Source organism: Macaca thibetana, chromosome 5, assembly GCF_024542745.1.
Source record: "Macaca thibetana thibetana isolate TM-01 chromosome 5, ASM2454274v1, whole genome shotgun sequence".
NCBI classification, from domain to species: Eukaryota; Metazoa; Chordata; class Mammalia; order Primates; family Cercopithecidae; genus Macaca; species Macaca thibetana.
The window spans coordinates 33008508-33030522 of NC_065582.1; the positions used below are offsets into that span (position 1 = coordinate 33008508).

Here is a 22015-nt window from a genome sequence, read left to right on the forward strand (position 1 = left end):
TCCTTTTAAACATAAGGCAGATGATATACCTCCTTTCCTTGAAACTTTCCAATTGTTCCCAACTACAGTTGCCAAAGTGAACAAATGAAAACACAGGATTGCCTCGTTTTATATGTGAATTTCAGCTAAACAATGAATGATTTTATAATTTTGGGGCCATACTTACACTAAAAGATTATTCATTGTTTATCTGAAATTCAACTGTAACTGGGCATCCTCTGTTTTATCTGGCAGCTCTACTCAGTCACCCAGAGTAAATTGCTAATTCTCACCGTGACCTACAGTGTCCCCTTGTAGTCCTTCTATCTCCAGCCTTCAGTCCAGCCACAGTGTCCCCTCCTTGCCATTCCTTGAGTTGAATTTACCTAACATACTTCCAAACAGATTATTAGCCCTGCTATTCCATATTCCTGGGATGATCTTCCTCACATAGCCCCACGACTTCAAGCCTCAACTCCTTAAGGTTTTGCTTGCACATCAGCTTCTCACAGAGGCCGTGCCTGTCATTCTTGTGTCCTTCCTGTTTTACTTTTTTCCTGTAATACACTTTACCATCTAACATTGTATATGCTTTATGTATTTTGTGTATGGTCTGTTTTTCTCCAATAGAATATGTATTTCACAAAGGCAGAGATATTTACTTATTTTGTTCACTGCTTGATCCTCAGCACTTAGAAGAGTGTCTGGTTCATATTAGTTGCTCAGTATGTATTTATTGCAAATGAATAATATTACATAAATGGTGACAAGATAATCAGTAGCCTATGAGTGTGGTTATGAATGGTCATATTATGTAGATTAGGGTAATGGTGATTAGTTTCACAGTACCCTATCTGAAATCTGCTGAAGCAATGAAGGTGTTAGGGAAATAAAGATGATTCCAGAGCATTGTATACTTGGGGCAAAGCAGTCCAGAATAGAGGTGCAGGGTGAAGAACAAGGCAAAGAAAAGAATGTAGGGAGATATTATCAATTGACCTTGAACTTTGTGAGAAGATATTGATCAACTGACCTAGGACTTTATTAAATCTCACCATGACTTTGCACCTCCTGAGTATTCTAGCCCTACCCAATATAGACATTAGATTCTACATGGAAAAAATATGCATTATTTTAATAGTCCCATAAGTTGATCCTAGTTGATACAATTTTACCTTTTGTAACTGCATAAATGTTACACTTTCAAGAGTCGGTCATCTCTCACCTGTACTGACAGTGCTGTTCAATCATCCCTTTACCTGATGCTGGCTGCTCCCTTTCCAGACTGTTGTGCACCCAGCGGATTCCTGGCATATCAGATTGAGAACTGATGGATCTACTTTTAGAAGTTTATTAAACTTAGGGCCGGGCACAGTGGCTCACATCTGTAATTCCAGCACTTTGGGAGGCCGAGGCAGGCAGATCACCTGAGGTCAGGAGCTCGAGACTAGCCTGGCCAACATGGTGAAACTCCGTCTTTAAAAAATACAAAATACAAAATGCAAAAATTAGCCGGGTGTGGTGGTGGGCACCTGTAATCACAGCTATTTTGGAGCCTGAGGCAGAAGAATCACTTGAACCCGGGAGGCAGAGATTGCAGTTAGCCGAGATTGCAGTGAGCCGAGATTGCGCCGCTGTACTCCACACTCCAGCCTGAATGACAGAGTGAGGCTCCATCTCAAAAAAAAATTCAGAACGATAAGGTCTTAGCCTGGTTGTCCTTAGTCTCTGCCTATGGAGAATGTGAGTCATCCTGTTTGCTTTATAGTTTAGATCACAGTGGCAATCATATCCCTGAGCTGTTAGGGATCAAAATTTCTACATTGTTCTCATGTACACTAAAAATTATTGGGAGTAAAATGGACCACTGTACATACATCAAGTATAATCATTTATTTAACAGTCTTCCAATTATGAACATTTCAGTTTTACATTTTATTTTTAATTTTCTCTATTAATAATACTACAATGACTATCCTTGGATTATACTTCTGATTATTTCCTTCAGATAAAAATTCTGAATATGGAATTATAGGATCTGAAAAAATTGACATTTTTAAGGCTGGTGGAAAATATTGTTGAATTGTCTTTCAGAAATACTTTGACATTTTGCTCTTCTTTACAGTTCATGAGAAAAAAATATTTTTGCCGTGTCTTGATCTACAATTGACATTAACTCTCCTCTGTCTTCTGATTTCTTGTTTTCATTGGCCTTCTTTTCTGATTGCAAATATACACATAGTTCTGTACTTATTAAGCTTTTTTCTAATCTTTCTTCTCATAAATCCATTATTCTTTCTTTTTTTTTTTTCTCCCTGCCAAACTTAATGAAAAAGTTCTACTTGCTTTCTCAATTTCACTGCTTTTTCTTTAAGGGCCGCCTTTCTTCCCTTCTTACTTCAATGAGACTTCTCTGTTCTTAAGGTCACAGAACACCACCTGTGGAATAGCTGCAGTGGCCGACTTTTACTCCTCTTTCTTGCTGATCTTTCTATCACTTTGATGTTATTGTCCCTCTATACTCCTCAAAACTCTCTTCTCTTTGAGAAGAGAAAAAATCACTAACACCTCTAGGCTCTCTTCCTGATCCTTAGACTGATCTATTTTGAAACACCAGTGCTGGTTGATCCTGTGCCTTGACCTTTGGTCTAAGTATGGGGAAATCCCATTTTCCTGTCTTCTATCCTCTTCTCTTTTCATGTGTGCCCTTAGCGCATGGCTTTAACATTTGACATTTGTATATGTTAATGACTATCATTCTCTATTCCAAGCAAGTCCTCTATATTTAATGCCACAAAAAATGTTTGCAGTTGTCTGCTGGATGTATGCATGTCAGTACACCTCCACTGATTATAAATTGAACCAACCTGAACTTTTCCTTCTTTCTTATCAGTTTTGTCTATATTAGATAGTTATGTCGCTATTAACGCATTCTCTCAAGCTAGAATCACTTAAAATTAAGCATATCTCTTCTCTCCCTGATTCCCCATGCCATCAGCTATCAATTCCTATTGGTTCTACCATGGTCATGTACTTTGCCACTCTTCTTTTCATTTGTTTTCCTCAATGGTGGTAATCAATCAGGTCATAAAGCATACTTTTTTATAGCATTTCATTAATACTGTTCTGTCAGATCCTGAATACTATTGGAGATCAAAATATCCAAAAGACATTAAGATTTGGCTGCGCCATGAAAGAACTTCGAGGCAAGTAGGAGGGAGTTGTACAATAATTTCAATTTGATGTCGTGCTAGAGATATGAACAGAATGATACAGGATCACAAAGGTCGACCAGCTTAGAGGTAGCCGTGTATATACAGAGAGAGGTCGCATTAGTGGAAGCCTGCTGGGGAAGCTGAGTCTTTATTAGTGAGTAGTGATTAGCCATATGACAAGGCGATAAAAGCAGTTATTAACAAAGGGCAACATCAGGAGCAAAGGTTCAGATACCAAAGCCTTGTTCATGGCTCCCACCAGTCTACACACCCCCTTCTCCCAATCCAAGGTACCTCCTCACCTAACATAGAAGTAGAAAACCAGAAAAATTAAACTTGCATGTATCCCACCTTCCTTAAAATCTCTTCTGACTCTTGCACTGCCTTGTGATTAAGTCCAGATTCCATAACATGGCACGCACAAAGCCTTCCCAATCAGACCCCAATTCATTCCTGCAGCCTCACCTCCCGCCATCTACTCTCCCCCTAATAGCAATGCTTTCTCGCAGTCTTCATCTTTTTCTTCACCCAACACCATTTTTTTCAACTCAGTTTCCTTGTAACTATCTAAAGTGCTTCTCCCTTCTAATCTATATAATTACTTTCTAATTCTCTAAGCTCTAGATTAACTTTGATCTATTCTTTGTATCCCCTCCTTAATTCTCCAGGCAGAATTAATCGCTCTCACAGCACTTGGGTTTTCACTTCTGTTATAGTCATGACCTAAAGGACACAGGTTTCTGCATCAAGAGATACGAACTTCACAATGTCTCTATTACTCATCTTCTTCACTCGGTGTGAGCACATGAGAGGAATGGAATATAGTCTACTGAATGATTTAACTTTTTATCTAACCCCGTTTTCAGAGCCATATCTTGCTTGTATCAATAGAAGAAGCCTTCTCAGGTGTGTTTGAGGTGACCGTACCAACTTTTCACAAAAATATTCTATGTTCTCTGTTGCGCCGGGTGATTCTTTTGACCTGCCTGGAATTCTGACCATGAGACACAATCTCATTTTAGTGTGATGACCGCCATGTAAAAACATGACCAAAGAACATATAACTGTTTATGCTTTTATTTTTTGGAAATGTTCAGGTCTGTGCATGAGTACTAAAGATTTTATGGCAGAATAGGGATGTCATAGAGTGATTTAAAAATGTAAAAAAAAAAAATCCCAAACACTTCATAAAATAATTATTATTTACATTTTTCTCCATTGTTGAAATACGAATGGAATGCTGACTAGTTACTTTATAGAAGTTTCTTTTAATATAATACTGTATACTGTAATTAAGATAACAGTGACACAGTGGGCCTCAACATTGAAATCCTGCATTTTGCGTAGGATTTTTTGTTGGTTTCATTTCATATAAGGATTTTACAGGCAAAGAATATGAATTCAGAAAACTGACATAAGAGAAGTGAGCTAAGGATATTATTATGCTTATTTTTTAAGCTCTTTAGCACAGAGGTATTCATGGCCATAAAGATTAATTTGCTGATGTGTAATGCCCATTTCTCCCTCCAGAACAGCTACTGAATATAAATCTGTTTTAGAAGAGAAAAAAGTTTGTTTCAGAATTTTCCTTGTAGGGCTGGACAAGCTCTGATTTGCCACATCAGTCTAGAAAGAATGTTGGGCGGAGATGTCATTGAACGCTGCCTACTGAGTCCATGCTACTCCATGTAACACAGACCAACATCAATCATGAGCTATATTTTTTTAAATAATTATTTGTCTTTGCTAAACTTGGTACAACTTGGATAATTAAATATACAATAAAATGTGTATGGTAATCCCTAAATATGTACAGTGCTGAATTGTTTATTAAGATTTTAAAATATGCTATTTTGCTTAATCCTTATAAACAGTTTCCTAGGTAGGCAAAATCATCCCTCCTTTGAATATCTGTTCCTACAGACACACACATAAATGAGGTGTTCACCATGTAATTTTGACAAATGCCCCATTTTCTATGGCTGGTAGGTATGCCTCCCCTACACTGAAGAAGGGAGTATTATTTGCATTGTCAGCAGTAGAAGGGTGAGCGAGTGCCTTCTGACCAGATAAAATGTACCTGGGAGGGATGAATGGCGAGTTTCAGGAGGCATACTGCATTAACCAAGGCTTATGAAATCTGTACAAAGCCGTTCCATTGAGTTCCACTGTGAATAATCTATAGAATGTTTAAAATAAAGGCCATTTTTAAGTTTAAAATTTAAAAGCAGATACATTTTTCTAGAAAAGTAATTGGTATTTGTACTCGTACCCTATCGACCCTTTGTTGTAGAATGTGTAAATTTCTGTTATTTAATTCAGACAACAATGGCAAAGGCAAAAACAAGGAGACCAGTTAGAAGACTATTTCACATGTTGGCCTGAATTGTAAAGTGGCAGCAATAGAAGTAGGGAAAGTGATCAGATTCTAGACATAGTATGAAGATTGAGCCGAGATAACTTGATGTGGGATATGGAGTGTAGCACAGAAAAAGGGAGGAGCAAAATGCGACTGCAAATTATGGAGTTGGCATTTACTGAGATGGTAATAATGTGTTGGTAAGAAATAGGAATTTTCTGGTAGTCGGCGTATAAATTATATGTAATGCTTTGAAACTATAGAAGATCACCAAGGGGAAGAATGAGACAGAAACTAGAAAAGGTCTAAGCAGAGATCCTTGGGACACTCCATCATGTAAAAAGAAGGTGGTAAAGAGGAACCAGCACTCAGAGCTAAGGAGAAGCATCTTGTCAGGTAGGAAGAAAATCTGCAGAGCACACAGTGTGTGAAAAGCCTCTTACTGCCTATTGGTTAGTTAGACTGAAAAAACAGACCATTGGATTCAGCCATGTGGGGGTCATTGCTGACCTTTGCATGCATTCTAATGGCTTCCACTGAATTATCTCACTTTTCCCCTCAAAGCAGTTCACTGGGGGATTTTTCTGTTGCCCCCTCAGTTTCAGCTACTTAACACTCTTTTTATACTGTCAAGCCATTTTAAAGTAAATAACTCAGTACCATTGTTTCTTACTCAAAATAAGGCCTTCCACTCAAGGCACATACAAAACTAGAATGAAGTTGAGCATATTATCCAACTGTTTAACTTATTGAACATATAATTGACAATGTCTGCCAATATAGCCACTATTCCTAAGCTAGATTTCCATAAAACATTCCACGATTTCCCTTAATGGTGGTTGAGTGATACATTGAATAAATATTGTGTGTGCTGTATGATAAATTTCTGTAAGAAAGTGTCTTCAGAGATTCTAGGTTTGAGGTACATATTCTTTCATGTTTTGCAGTGAATGTGTGTTTTTCTTCCAATAGTTCTTAGTTTACATTTTCTTTCATTGGAAGTTCATCACTGTTAGGTGTTTCTTGAGTATTATAACAAAGCAAATCCACTAGCATTCAATATTAGATTAGGAAAAAAAGTCCTGCAATACTTCGTTGTCAAACACTTGCCACCGATAGATGTTATTTTAGCTTTTAAGGCCTGTCACACTGTTTATTCAGAGGAATCGTTTTTCAGATTTTAGTTAAATTAAAAAAAAAAAAAAACCCTTAATTTTGGCTTCCCACAGATGCCATTGTGGAAAGCATTCTTAGTACTATGTTATTTAGTCATCCCATGGAATTCCAGTTTTCAACATTGATTATTACTTATAACCCACAGTTTGACCTAGGAAGTGGGAAACTCTGTGTATTGACTCTGACTCACCAGCCAACAATGAGCCTGCTCTGTGGTGGAGTTGACTTCTATGGAGACCTGCAAATCTAAGGTGCTATCACTAGGGTGAAATTTTTTCTTTAGCTTGTAAACCACGAATGCTTTAGGTGAGATGTTGAGAGTAACAGTGTTTTAGTTCGTACATCTGGTTAGATGGTAATGGTTCTCCAGTTTCATGATGACGGGAAAAGTGAGTCCATAGCAGTTGTTTCATCCATCAAGTTGGTAAGAAGGTCTAGTTAGTACATAAACATTACTTTTATTTAAGACAACACTTTTGGCAAAATTAGCCATCTCCTTTTTCATATATCCAATCTTCTCAGGAAGACTTCTGCTCTCCAGGGTTTTTCTGAAACCATGAAACTCATGGCCTTTTAAGGCCAGTTGCAGGTTTGAGCCTTAAAAAGTATTGTTTTTAAATACTGGCTCATACACTTTTCATACCGGACTGTTGCTGTGATGGGTTATATAGATATGTCAAGTTTTATTCAATTGTCATGCTCTTTTAATAAGAACTCCTCAATTTTAAGCCTTGATGTGAATACAATTGGCCACCTTCCCTAGGATTTCTCACTTAAATATATAATCTGCATTACCTACACAGTATTAAGACATCTGTTCTTGAGTAGGAATGCAAGCATTTGCTTTTCATTGCCGGCTTAAAAATAATTTAAAAACATGACCCAGATAACTTTTGGATGAATTCGGATAAGCACATAGGGAAAGGCAGAGAAGCGTGTTTAAATGAATTGTTTCAGGACATTCTTGTGTCTTTACAGAACCACCCGTGAGTTGTTCCTGGCAGGCATTTGTGTCTGCATGCCCTGTCGGCTGCTTAGGCTCTTTAAAAGTAAGACCTCTGTACAATATATCAGTTTGACACTACACAAATGAGATTGGAGACACCTTTAAGAAGTGATGTTACACAAGGCTGAACATTTATTGTCTTCTCTTAAACACCTGATCATTTTATAATATTGTTTTGTTTTTAACTCTGACAATAAAACTTAATCTTCTTTCCTAACTCTCTGTTAGGTATGAATGAATTGAAAGCTTTCTTATCAGTTTGACGGATACTATATGCTGTTGACTAGGAAAGTTGCAACATAAATCTTTGTAGGCCCTAATAGTTTTGCAACAGTTGCTATGCTACTCAAGGTAAACATTTATATGTGTGTATTTGTCCAAGGAAGATTCATTTTAAGTGTGTTTCTAAAATTGCACTGGCCACAAAAATCCTAATAAAATGACAAGCTATGGTATTTTAGAGGTAAGTAATGACTTATTGTGAAATTATAAGTAGTTCAGATAGTACTATTCCAAACAGGAAATCAGCTTTTCTTTTTTCTAAAAAAGGGGAAAGATGTTAACAAGTGCAGAAAATATTTAAGGTAGCCATAATAAAATACAAAACAGTAAAACACTGATTTTTGAAAAGAACAATGGAAAAGTCAATAAGAAAACTTAACTTTTGCAGCCAAACTTGCTGTCTTGAGCTTGTTCCTATGGCTATTATTTTGTCTGAACTCCTGGGCTGCCAGTTATTTTTCATTAATACAAATATATTTGTTTTTCGGTAATTCTTACATACTGAGTTCACTCTTTTATGGTCCACATTCACCAGGATTTGTGTGATACTTGTTTGGTTACTTGTGTGATTCACAATAGCAGATTCTCATTTCAGCTTTGTTTTGGCAAGATAAAACTCTCTTCTATGATGCAGTATACTTAGCTTCCATAGAATAAGCTTCACAAAGACAAGAATTTTCTCTTGTTTTGTTTATAGTGCTCGCCTCACAGGTTTTTACTTCTGTTCATTTGTTTTATTTTTATTTTTATTTATTTATTTATTTATTTATTTGTTTATTTTTATCTTTTTTTTTTTTTTTTTTTTTGAGGCAGAGTCTCACTTTATCACCCAGGCTGGAGTGCAGTGGCCCGATCTTGGCTCATTGCAACCTCCACCTCCTGGGTTCAAGTGATTCTCGTCCCTCAGCCTCCTAAGTAGCTGGGATTACAAGCGTGGCCAACATGCCTGGCTAATTTTTTGTATTTTTAGTAGAGACGGGGTTTCACTCTGTTGGCCAGGCTGGTCTCGAACTTCTGAACCTCAAGTGATCCACCTGCCTTGGCTTCGGGAAGTGCTGGGATTACAGGTGTGAGCCACTGCACCTGTGTGAGCCCTTACAGGTTTTTAGATAAATACTTGTTGAATGATTTAATGGACATGGTGTAATATTATCCTTTGATTGCTCCTATATAGATATGGAGAAGTTGATGGCATGTATTAGCATTCGAGGGCTGCCTTAACAAAATACCACAGACTTAAACAGTGGTGCTTTAAACAATGGAAACGTGTTTTCTCAAAATTTTGGTTGGTAGAAATTGAGATCAAGGTGTCAGCAGGTTTGGTTTCTTCGGACATCTCTCTCCTTGACTTGTAGATGTTCATTTTCTTCCTGTGTCTTCAGATGGTCTTCCCTCTCTACTATGTCTGTGTTAAAATTTTCTCTTACGATAAGACCACCAGTCATATTAGATTAGGGTCTACCCTAATTACCTTATTTTACTGATCTCTTTAAAGACCCTGTCTCCAAATACAGACATTCTGAGATACTGCGAGTAGGACTTTAGTAGAATAGAAACTTTGGGTGAACTCTAATTCAGCCCATAACACAACATGTATCTATATTCATTTAAACATTTTGGTATCAGTTTTCTAAGCATGGACCTGTTTCCTTCAGATTTTTAGGACCATAACTGCTTCTATTTATAAGCCAGACATGCCTTTCTAGGATATTTGATTTCTTAAAGAGCAAGATAAACTTCATGTACTCTTAAAATTATATATATATATATATATATATATATATATATATATATGTAGAATGATACCACAGTTGTACCACAGGGCAGTGTTTCCCAAAACTGATAAGCTAAAACAACAGGGAGAGTTCATAGAAAGAAAAAATAGAGCTCAGTCCCATTATAGCCTTACTAAGTGGTTTATTATATTTTTGAGGCTCTCTAGATAATTTTGCTGAAGCTGCATTGGACCCTCTTGTATCTGACAATTAAATGGAATTTGTAAATGTAAAAGCTGGCAAGAAACTTGAAGGTCATTGACTTTAGCTACCGTATTTTGTAGTGGAGAAAACTGAGGCACAGATAGATTATGCAATTTACTCAAACTCTCTTCCCTACGTGTGAGTATCTCTGGGATTTAGAGTCCAGTCCCTTGACTCCTGATCATAGTTCTCTCATTATCATGTTGTCATTCAGGGTAACTTTCATCAGAGAATTTTAAAGACCCGATTTTGTAACAGATCCTTATCTCATAGAGCTGATATTTTAGAAATATACTGTTTGGCAGGACACTTCATCACACAGATTTTAGATGCCTTTTCTGCTCTTTGACAACCTGTCCTTACAAAGTCATAGACCTGAAAGGGTCTAGGCTAGGGCCACACCATCACCAAGGTTGTCATTACTGCCCTGCAGGTGATAACACAGAAGCTTTTCTCTGGCTGAATAAGGGTTGTGGTTTAGTTGTCTACATTGCAGAACACCAAGAAACTCTGCTTCCTGTTTGTATCCATTGCTATCCACTAAATTGTCTTAGCACAACCTATAGCTTAAAAGTATACCATCATATTTTTATAAAGAATAAAAGACATAAGAAACAGAGAATGTGAAAATCCAATTCAAGTCAAGGCATATTTTGCATATTCTAACCAGTTTATCAGCCCAATCATAAGTGTTTTTAAGTATCAAAGGTATTGTTAGAATTTTCTGGATACTAATTATGGGAGAAAATGCTATTAGTCTGTAATGACCAGTAGTACTTTGTTAGAGAGAAAAGGAAAACTTAAAAATTCAAAGACATTTTTTTGTAACTTCTTTTTTTCGTTGCTCCCCCTTTCTCTCTGAGAGCCCCTTTAAACCACTTAGAAAAGCAGAACCTTGAAACTGGACAACTCGGCTGTTCCTTGAACCAGTGGGTGGAGGAACAGTCATGAGAAGGCCCTTAAATAGAAGCACCACTTCCCCTGTTCCGTCCAGGGACTGATTCTTTGAATCCCAGGAACTTATGTTCATTCTTCTTTCCTGTTTTTTGGGTGGGGACCACTGTGTGTGGGGTGTGGTGGGGAAACAGTTGTCTTTCTAAATTTATCAAATTGTAATTTAAATATTTAGAAGCTTAGCGATTTATAACACCAACTGATCTATACATACAGTAACAGAAGATGCTTTTCTCCCAACCTTTAACATTTGAGGGGAAAAGTGTGCAGATTGCAGATACTTCACTGGACCCAAGGTGTGCATCTTTTGTTTGCCCAGTATTACAAGCTTATCTTGTTTTGCCTTCTTTTGTGTTAATATTTTGAACTTCATCTCAGCAATATTCATTTCAGTTAGCACTTTGTATTACTTCAAAAGAAATGCTCTGTTCAGAGAATCTCCAACAAATTGGAAGCAATATAAGCCAAATCATTCTTGGATTACTGTCTAATTGAAATTAGCCTACATAACAATTATATTTTATGTTTAAAATACACATCTGCACTCTGACGATTTAATAATGTACACTTTTTGTATTAACTTGCTAGCAGCCACTTATTTTATCTGTACAGATTTTGAAACTTTCCATTTGTAATAATACTTATTCTTTGACTATTACTGACCCCTTAACTTTTACTTTGTAAAACATTTATATATATATATAGGCTTATATTTTTGAAATATGCAAAAATTTGCTTTAAATTTTTACACTATAAATTTAATCAATAGTAACTAAATTGGCTAAATTAAAATTAAAACCTTTTTCAGATCAGTGTTCTCTATATCTCTAATAGAGTTTTCAGTCATAGTTCTGTCAAAGCAATTTTATGTTCTTTTGGCAATTATAGAAAACACTGGGTAACAAAAACATACTAGATTTAGTGTCTACTCTCAAAGTTTAAAAGTCTAATGGGTAGAGCAAAAGCATCATAAAATAATTAGAAAATATCTTAGTCCTAATATTTTAGCCAGATCCTTGACATTATTGAAATTAAGTCTTTAATAGTAACCATTGTACTCTCTCTCTCTCTCTCTCTATGTGTATATATATGTACTTACACATTTCCATGTATCTTTGCTTATCTTTGTGTATCCTGTAACATCATGTCATAAACCTCAAATATACAAAATAAAATTTATTAAAAAAAAAAAAAGATGAAAGGGGTAACAGCTGAGTGGAGACTTGGAAAGTATACATGAGTAATCCAGGCAAGGAAGGAGGCCAGACATTGTCATTCCGCTGTGCTTTTCTCATAATGCACACAAAGGCCCTGGAACACTGTAGTTACTCAATAAACTTTTGTTAAAAAAAAAAAAAAGGATGAAATCATTGTTGGCCTAAAGCTGCCAAGTTCATTTCTGCCGATTGTACTCTGTAAGAATGTTCCCCAGTGGGCAGCGGGGCACCCACAAAGCCAGGAGCCCCATGAGGGTTGTGCCTGTCCAGAGAAAGGTACTCCTTTTCCTGGTTTACAGGGCAGCTTCTGCTCTTCAAGCCAAGTGCTCACAGAGCAGCCCACAGAAGGAGTCTCTTTCCAGTTGACCCAATGGAGATAATATGGGACAGTGATGACCCTGTTGTTCCAAGTTTCATGGATGAATTGGATTTTTGAAAGGGTCATTGTAATGGTGAAGATTTATGATGTAGATCAACAGGGGGAGAGTTTTTGCGTGTGGGGTATGGGGGCAGATTTAGCATAAGTTAAGGTACAAAGTCTGAGATGATATTATGTGTGCAGTAGTCAGCGAAGAGACTAGATTGATTGGAACAAAATGTGCATGTCTCTGATGAGTAGCGGATTAGAGGGGAAGGTGAGTAGAGGTCAGTTTTTGAGGACTCTGAATGCTGTGTAAGGAATTTGGATTTTATCCTCCAGATGAGAAATCACATAGGCATTTGTCCAAATTCATCATAGGATCAGTGATATCTTATTTAGTAGATTAACCCAGGATTATGCAGCATAGAACAAAGGAGAGAGAAATGATTAAAGGTAGGGAGATAAGGTTAGAAGCTGCTATTTATAGTACGTTTTTAGTATCTAGCCCAGGATGGAAGTAATGAGAATGAAAAGGAAGAGCCGATGTGTTAGTGTTTCCCTATACATGGGCATTTAGATTGCTTCCAGTCTTTCTAATCATTGAACATATTTCCATGTGCATAAGTGAAAGAATATTCAGTGCTTATCAGTTACATCAGCTAAAGTGTTATGCCTGTGTACACTAACTTCTGCAGGCAGAGCAGAGGAATTCCAATTTAATCACATCCTCAGTAATCCTTTTTAAAATTCTTGCCAATCTCATCTGTGTGAAATAGTATCCCTTTTTCGTATGTGAAATAATATCTCTCTTTGGATTTCTCTGATAATGAAGTTTAGCATATTTTCATATGTTTATTGACCATTCAAGCTTCTTGTCTGGAATTTGCCCATTTTTCTTCCATTGCCTTTGTCCTTGTTTTTGTATATTCTGGATACTAATCTTGTGACAGTCACATAGTTTGTCAGGGTATTCTCCCAGCGTCTCTCTGATCTCTTAATCTTGTTTATTAGACATTTTATATTAAGATATATTATAGGCAATTTATTAAGCTGATCTTTTATGGTTTAGGCATTTTCTATCTTGATTAATAAGTTATTTAATGTCAAATGATTTCTACGTGTATTTTGTTCTAGATCTTTGGGTTAATTATTTATTATGCAATTTTTAATTTATGTGACACTAATTTGCATAACTACGAGGTAATTTTTCAGATGAAGGAAAATGAAAAGTGGAAAAGAAAAGGAAAATTTGATAAACTGTATTATAGTGTTCACTCTAAGTCTGTAATTGAACCATGAAGATATTTTTAATTTTTTTATATGACCAAAAGATACCCACATCCATCACGGTTTGTGGTAATGAAAATTAATGCCTTTCTCATTGATTTTACAGGAATTCTATCAGAGTTCATCTTCGTGAAGTCTTTGCAGAGTAGTTATTTCTAATTGAATTGAACACAATTTTCCTTCGCACATATTTCCAGCCTTAGTCTTTATAACTTCTTGCATATGTCCAGAAGGAATACATTGTCATTTTTAAAACAGTTAACATATGATTCATTTTACTTTCAGCAATTCACAGAAGCTGTGAGTCCTTCAGTGTTACCCCCTTCAGCTTTGCCACTGGACCTGCTTAATAATGCTATAACTGCCTTCAGTACCTTGGAAGACCTTATTCGATATCTTGAACCAGATAGATGGCAGTTGGACTTAGAAGATCTATATAGGCCAACTTGGCAACTTCTTGGCAAGGCTTTTGTTTTTGGAAGAAAATCCAGAGGTAAGCTCCCTCTTCAGATTAGAACCTCATTTAATTTTTTTTAGCAGCTAATGTTTCAGATTCTTCTGCCACAGCTTAGTTTAAAATTCATCAGTGATGTATTCAATACATTTTCTTATCATTTGAGCAAATTTATATGTTGAATAATAATGTATACAAAAGGAGGAACTTAGTTATAACCCAACAGGAATATATTGAAAGGGATACTTCTGAAAATTCCAGTTATATATTATCTTCAAAAATATCATTTTGACGAAGGCCTTCATTGCATTTTACAAAAATCATTGCTTACTCAAACCTAATACTTGGAACATGCGGATTTCGGGACTCAAGAGAAATTATCATAGCTGCAAAACCAGGTTGGGGCTAGAAAAAGGGGATGCTCTACAAAAATGTTTGTCTGCAGTGTCTCCCATGGGTCAGTATTATATCACTTTGCATTTTCTAAGCCTAGACACTTCTAAAAACTATGAGAAATGGCAACGACCCAACATAAAGTAGAATTCATAGTTTTCAAGGCAGGGTTCATAGCAAGAAAACAAGAACCTAAAAGAACCCACACCATAATAATTTTTAACTATGTAAATTTGCTGTTGAAACAATCACTTTTGCCCATATAGGTGTATCTTTCTCTAAGAGTGAAAGTGCTGTTAATTAAACCTAACTCTACATGGCCAAGAAATTGGAAATAATTTTAACTGAGTTTTCTGTAAGATTACCTAATTTTTTTTAGTAACATTGGAATTGGAAAGCATCCGTATCAGACACAAATGAAAACGTATAGAAATAACCGTTTAATTACAGTGCACTCAAAATATCTGTTTTAGTCTGTCAGAAATATTGAAATCTACAGCTTTGGAGAATGCAGTGACAGCCTAGAGAATTTATATGAAAGGAACAACGTTCAGTTAATTTGAGCCATTTGCAAGGGCAGATTGCACCAGACATGCTCTTCGAAAACTTGTCAGAAGGAAACCCGATTCCTGCCCTTTCCTGCTCTTAAGAGTTGCAGCTTTTTTGGATCATGAGCTTTAATCTCAGCAGGTCATGTTCAGACTTGCCCAGCCCTGGTATTTCGCTATGCCAACAGACGTGGTTTCCTTTTGGCAATATTTGAAATCAGTGTTCAAGTGCATGGGCAGCCGAGTCCTGTCCAGATGCTGAAAGCTGTTACATATTTATAAGATTTGATCTTGATGAATAACTTGATGAATAACTTACGAGCAACACTTCCCTTCCCTCCCACTTAGGAACAGGAAGATGAAGATCTGCAAGACTAGCTGAAACATCCATGAATAGAGCCCTTGTTAGCAAACTTGAAGTTGATTATCATGTTGATCTGTGAGAAGCAGGGGCAGTGAATCAGGTTCTAAACTGAGATCTAGTTTTTTGACAGCTGATTTCTGGATTTGAGCCTAAAAACGTCCCTTCTAGCCAAGCCTTTATGCCTGAAAATATACGCCTGGTGCTCAAAGATTTGGCCGGAGGCTAGCTTGCATTCGAAAGCATCGGAAGCTGAACCAGATCTTTCAGATATTCATTTAACACTTTCAAAATTGAAGCCCTTTGCAGTTTGCCAAATTTATTAACTTTTTAAGCATGCAGTACGTGTGAGAAAAGCAGTGTATATTTTTGGAACTTTACATAAACTAAAATACAGGTGTGGGATAACATCTATATAGACAAAACTAACTCCCCTCCTGAAAGTATCTCTACAAAAGAACAGGAGTAAAACTTTTAAAAGCTTCTAATTAGACATTGAAATAGATTTCCCACAGAATAAACATCACAGTGTTACCACATTCATCTTAGAAAGACCACCCTCAGATTACTTTACAGTAATAGACTATCTTTGGACTGAATCTCTTAAAAGAATGAACAACTAACAAAGAAAAATATGACTGTTTTTTGTAGCAAAACTTATTAATGACATTTGCATTTAAAAATAATGATTTTGGTTGGTGATGTGCTCAAAATCGGCATTCTTTAGAAAAATAAACTAATACCCATATTTGTTTTCTTAGGAGATAATTATAAAAGGAAAAAATTCTGAAGACCAACTTTTACAAATATTTGGCAGAGGGAAACTTCTTTAATATTATAGTTAAGCTATTCAGAAAGTATGCTTTGGTACATTATCTTTCTTTTTTTCTTTTCCTTTTTCTCTTTATTTTCTTTGCCTTTTCCCCTCTAAAAGTACTATACAATGTTTCAAGAATATATGACATATGACTTATTTTAACGAAGCTTATATGCATTTGAAGGCTTAGCAATAGGCAGCATAAATTTCAAATATGAAATGCCAAATTTAAAATCCTTAATTATATTTTTAGAAAACTGTGGACTGCATTCATGCTTTCCTTTTTTTTTTTTTTTTTTCTTTCACTTTCTTCCTCTAGTTCAGGGTTTTCATTCATACCTTGCTACTGCTACAAAAAAAAATACTGTATTTTCTAAGTCAAGCTTAACTAGTACTTAAAAAGGGCTTTTGACTTTTGTGTCAAACATGATAAATGAGTGGAAGCTAAGTTAAAAGTGTGTTTAAATTTTCACATTGTAGCAGGTATCACAACTTAGTTCACTTGGGAAATCTGTCTAACCTTTTATTGTGGTTAAGTAAACATTTTAAAGGGAACATATACAATCTCATTTTCTGTTGTCATGAAATAACATATTTAAAACTGCTTGACATAGATGAATATGCTTTGAGAGCTGAGAGCTTCTTCACTCACATTCTTAAGAAGTATAATTCTTAAATAAGCATTGAAAACTTTGGCAACCAGATTTTGTGTTTGTGCATATTTTAAGTCTTCTTCCTCCTTACCCAGGCATTAAATACTAGAGAAAAGATTCAAATAACCCCAAAAATAGTTTTAACAACAAAAGAGGAATGTGTACATATATATACTATTAGAGCAGCAAAATGAAACCAGGTAAAATATGTTACACCATTTAGCATAATGAGCTCATTACTTTTATTAGGGATAAGCTGGCCTATTCAGGGCATTTGAAAGAAGGATTTGCTCTTAAATATTGAAAAGTTTTGCTTTCACAGGATCATTTTCAGATTAAAAAGAAATCTTTCAGTAGCCAAAATAAACAATGACTTTCCCTTGAGTTAGAAAAATAATTTTTTAACTGAATAAGGTGTTGAAATGGACTCATTGAATTAGGATTTCTTTGGTGCTTTCCTATGCTTGACTCAGGTTTTGGTCTATTATATAGTTTACATACATTTATAATTTACAATTACCTATGCATAATTTTATAATACATTTCTTAAAATACTTAAATTATCAAACACAATTAAGACAATTTAAGTATCAAAAACACCTGGTCACATGTATAACAAATCCAAGAAAATAAGCATTTGATTCTTAATTATCTTGTCACTTAAAAATTAATAAAAATTAGCTTTTAATTTAAAAAAGTGGATTACATCATGATTATTTCTACTTGAAGCCATCTTTAACCAGAAAATAGTTTTCTTCTTTTTCATTCATGTATATGTTATCCATATTAGTGGAAAGGGTATGTTTATTATATTTTAGATAATGTTTCTAAATTTTTTAAATTTAGGAGAAAAAAACCTGAAGGAATGTATGTTATCTGAAAGTATTCAATGTCATTTGAATTGCTTTATTTGAATATTTCTAGGGAAAAAAATAGGCAGAGATATAAGGCAGAAAATAAATTGTATTAGAAGTGTTTATCCTAATAGTAATTACCTACTATTCATGTGATATGTATAAATTCACATTGAACATGACATGTTATTTTGATACAATTTTCCTGAGGCAGAATCATTTTGTGGTTAAAAACAATGGTTCTTTGAGGATTTACTGCAACAATCTGATGAAAGAATATTTTGCTTGGTCCTCAAAAGTAGGTATTCTTTCATAGAATAAAGCATAAACAGCATAGTTAACCAGCTTGCTAAAGGAGTAGAAGCAGGGGTTATAAATTAGATAAATTAAACATTTCTTCCACGCATTAGCAGGGGAGGGATAGATATCTGAAGGAGTTTAGTTTAGTCTAAATTTCCAAGATGGGAAATCATTCAATGCATTTGAAGCATTGCCTTCCTACAACTTCTGCTCTTATAAAGTATGTCCTTTTTATTCACTCATGGTCTACACAACTGTCTTCAAATGTGCATTTTCTTCATGCTTTTTTTTATATTTTATGATTCTTATTGCCATAGAGATTATAGAAGGTGCTGTTGGCACATTTCAATAAATTGTTCTTCACTAATTGTATCAGCCTAAAATCCTTTTAAGAATTATATTTGTTTTTTAATCAAAGCATTCATCATTTTGCATTTTATTCTTCAGTGTTCTCCATGTCAATTTTTTTTTTTTTTTTTTTTTTTTACTAAGGTTAAAACGTGTGGCCCTTTTTGTCTCTATAAAGTTTCCTATTTATAGCTTTCAACTGTTTTGTTGGCTCTGTTCTTAATATTACACAATGGCATCTCTTTACTGGTTGCTAAGTCATAATGAAGCTTTGTTTACTATGAACTAGAAAGTCCAATTTGCAGTTATATATCTCTAAAATCTACTTACAATAAGAGGGGATATTGTTATGGATATTGCTCATGAAATAACGTAAGATTTCTTTATGAAAAGAGCTTAATGAAATACATCCAGGCTCAAAGCATCAGCATCTATTTTTCTTTGTTCTCTTTTATGCCATATAGTGGTGGATCTGAACCTTCTAACAGAGGAGGTAAGATTATACAGCTGCACACCTCGTAACTTCTCAGTATCCATAAGGGAAGAACTAAAGAGAACCGATACCATTTTCTGGCCAGGTTGTCTCCTGGTTAAACGCTGTGGAGGGAACTGTGCCTGTTGTCTCCACAATTGCAATGAATGTCAATGTGTCCCAAGCAAAGTTACTAAAAAATACCATGAGGTAGGTATACAATTTTCTTTTTTGATTTCCTTTGGGTATTTTATGTCTTTGAACAAAACAGTGAATCTGAAATGCATTTATGTTTGGAAAAAAGATGTAGTATTCATGGGGGAAAAAAAACAAGGTTTACAAATAGTTTATGCCTTTATTTTTTAAAATTAGCACCTTTAATTAAAATTCCAGATATTAGGGATTTAGAAAGATTATTCTCTGGTAGTATAACATGGGTGGTCAGTGAAGTTTTTGCCTCTCATACCAAAAAAAGTGTTTTCTGAGGGAAAAAAAAATGAGTAAAGTTTTTCAACTTTTAAACTTTTCAAAATATGAAGGAAAAATATTTCAAAGACAAGCTCAGAGATAAATTATTGTCTACTTTGGAGAAAGGAGAGCTTTGATATTTATTTTTCTACTTGGGGCAACAGAGACTCCTAAGATGACATATTCATAATTATAGTAAACTTTGTATTATTCATGTTGCTTCAAATAACATGTTAAACTTTGTATGGATTTTTTAACCTTTCATCTCTTTATTCTCTGGAATGAAAGAAAATATAATATGGCATGTTAGTAATTATTGTTTTTTAGGACCCTGGGAACCTTAGAACTTGTACTCTTAATGTTTTTGTTAGTGACGGAGTCTCCCAATTATATCCCAAAACCTCCCCCACCAGCATCATATAGCATCATTCTATCAGGAAGCCATCCTTCCTGATGAGTCAACTTTAATTTCTATAAAACATTTACATTAGACCAAGTCAAAATCTGCCTTTCTGACATCATTTCAGTATGACTGCCTTTCCTTTCATTTTTTCCTTTAAATAAGAATACAGAATAAATATCTATCTAATAAATAAAATGATTTTTCGTATGCATCAGGATTTCAGTGAAATCCTTAATGAAGTGAAAGCCTAGCTCTAGAGTGGAAACAGGGTCCCTTGTCTTCACGAATCCAGTGCTTTTTTTTTCCACTTTATCAAATGCCAACACAATATTGGTGAAGGGCAGGAAAATCATGTCATAGGAAGTGTAGTTTATGAAACCTTGCATGTTTAGGTTACCTAACAGATGAGGGTTTCACTGAAGACTTTATGCATATGAAAAATCATTTTATTTATAAAATATATATTTATTTCATGTTATTTTATTTAGTGGAAAAAATTAAAAGTCATGAAGTAATTTTTAAATGAAGCCAGAAGGGCAGATTTTTATTGGTATAATTTAAAGGCTTTGTAAAATTTAAAGTTGACTTTTCAAAAAGGATGGTTTCCAGATACATGAATGGTACCTGATGCTGCTGGAGGAGGAGATGGGATATAATAATTGAGGAAAACTAAAAGATACGGTAGCATGATAATGTTATTAATAAGATTCTTCCTTTTTGTGTCAATCACCAGATTTCTTTGGGGGAAGACATTTTAGCCAAATAAATATATTTTCTTAATGATTTTTCTGAGTCCCATATAAGAATTTTCAGAAAAGCAAGTCAGGAACTTTATATATATTTTATATATATATATATATATACACACACACACACACCCACTTAGATGTCATATCTTCCTTGAAATGCTGGTGTCCTACCAGTCCTAGCATGACTAATTCATCCTCAGCGCATCTGTAGGGCTTCAAAGATACTCTATTAGAGAACTTTTATTATTTCAAAATTATTGTCTATTTTTGTTTGTTTCTATTGAATTGAGAGCTGAGGAAATCAAAAGTCACATTACAATGTAATGCTTGAGAACACAAACTCCATAGCTAGACATCCCAGTTTTGAACCTAACATTTGTTTGCTGTGTGACTTGGAGCAAATTGCTTAGCCCTCGTGCCTCAATTCCTCATCTGTAAGGTGACTCTCCAACCCTCATACTCTACCGTGAGGATTTAGTGAGTTGATATTTACAAAACACTTAGAATTAAGCCTGGCAGTTGTCATGCCCTTAATATATATTAGCTGCTCTCTCACTCGTCTTTGCTTTTTCACCGTGCCTAGTCTTATTCTTTGGTTATGGTAAATGATCAATAAAGATTTAATGAATTTTGTCCTGAAGCAGGAAAGGTATTCTGGCCAAAAGATCTACAGGATACTCTGACAATAGTAAACTATTTGTTCCTTTTTCTCTGTTCTTACTCGGCTTAATAATTTTCATCTTGTTTATATTTTTACGTATTTAATAATTTTTAATGAAATAATAGTTTGTTATTACATTAGGTCTGTTTGTTTTGCACAAACGAACCTAAAAAAATATACCATTCAATTGCCTTATTCCAGTACTGAATCCCTGTTCCCAGTGCTCTGTGGTTCTCAAAAGTTCAAGGTCATTTTGTTTGAATGTGTTGAGCAGTGGTCCATGAGCATTTGTTCCTTGCTGGTTCTCTCTGTGTCTTATCTACTATCTTCCAAAATCTCTGGCTCAGCTTCTTCCTGGACATTCCTTTTTGTGAACTTACCATTTTAATTTCAACCTCTCTGTCTAAATTTTCTGAGATGAATTTTAGCCCTGTTTCTTTGCTGGTGGCATAATCTATGTCCTTTTCCTCTTTAATATTGTCTGGGACCTGCTGACCATTTTCCAAGTCTACTCTTCTCTTCCAAAGTCAAAACTGTCAAAACGAATTAAAAAGAAGAACACTAATTGTGTCCTCCACCATTAGAATTTCTTATACAGGACTTACATTTCTAGAACATTAAGAGATTCTTCTGCTATTTGTAAATCTCCATGAGCATCAGCAAACAAAGACAGGGGACTTTGATTCAGCAAATGCATCTTGGCATATGCATGCTAGAGG

At 35.1% G+C, this 22015-nt stretch overlaps 1 protein-coding gene across 1 annotated transcript in view; it reads left to right on the forward strand.

Moving 5' to 3' along the window:
- Positions 1–22015, forward strand: part of PDGFC (platelet derived growth factor C) — a 226075-nt gene that overhangs the window by 200623 nt on the left and 3437 nt on the right. The window contains exons 4-5 of the mRNA XM_050789882.1: positions 14101–14308; positions 19008–19225. Of these exons, the coding sequence (XP_050645839.1) occupies positions 14101–14308; positions 19008–19225 (426 nt within the window). The remainder of the gene's footprint in view (positions 1–14100; positions 14309–19007; positions 19226–22015) is intronic.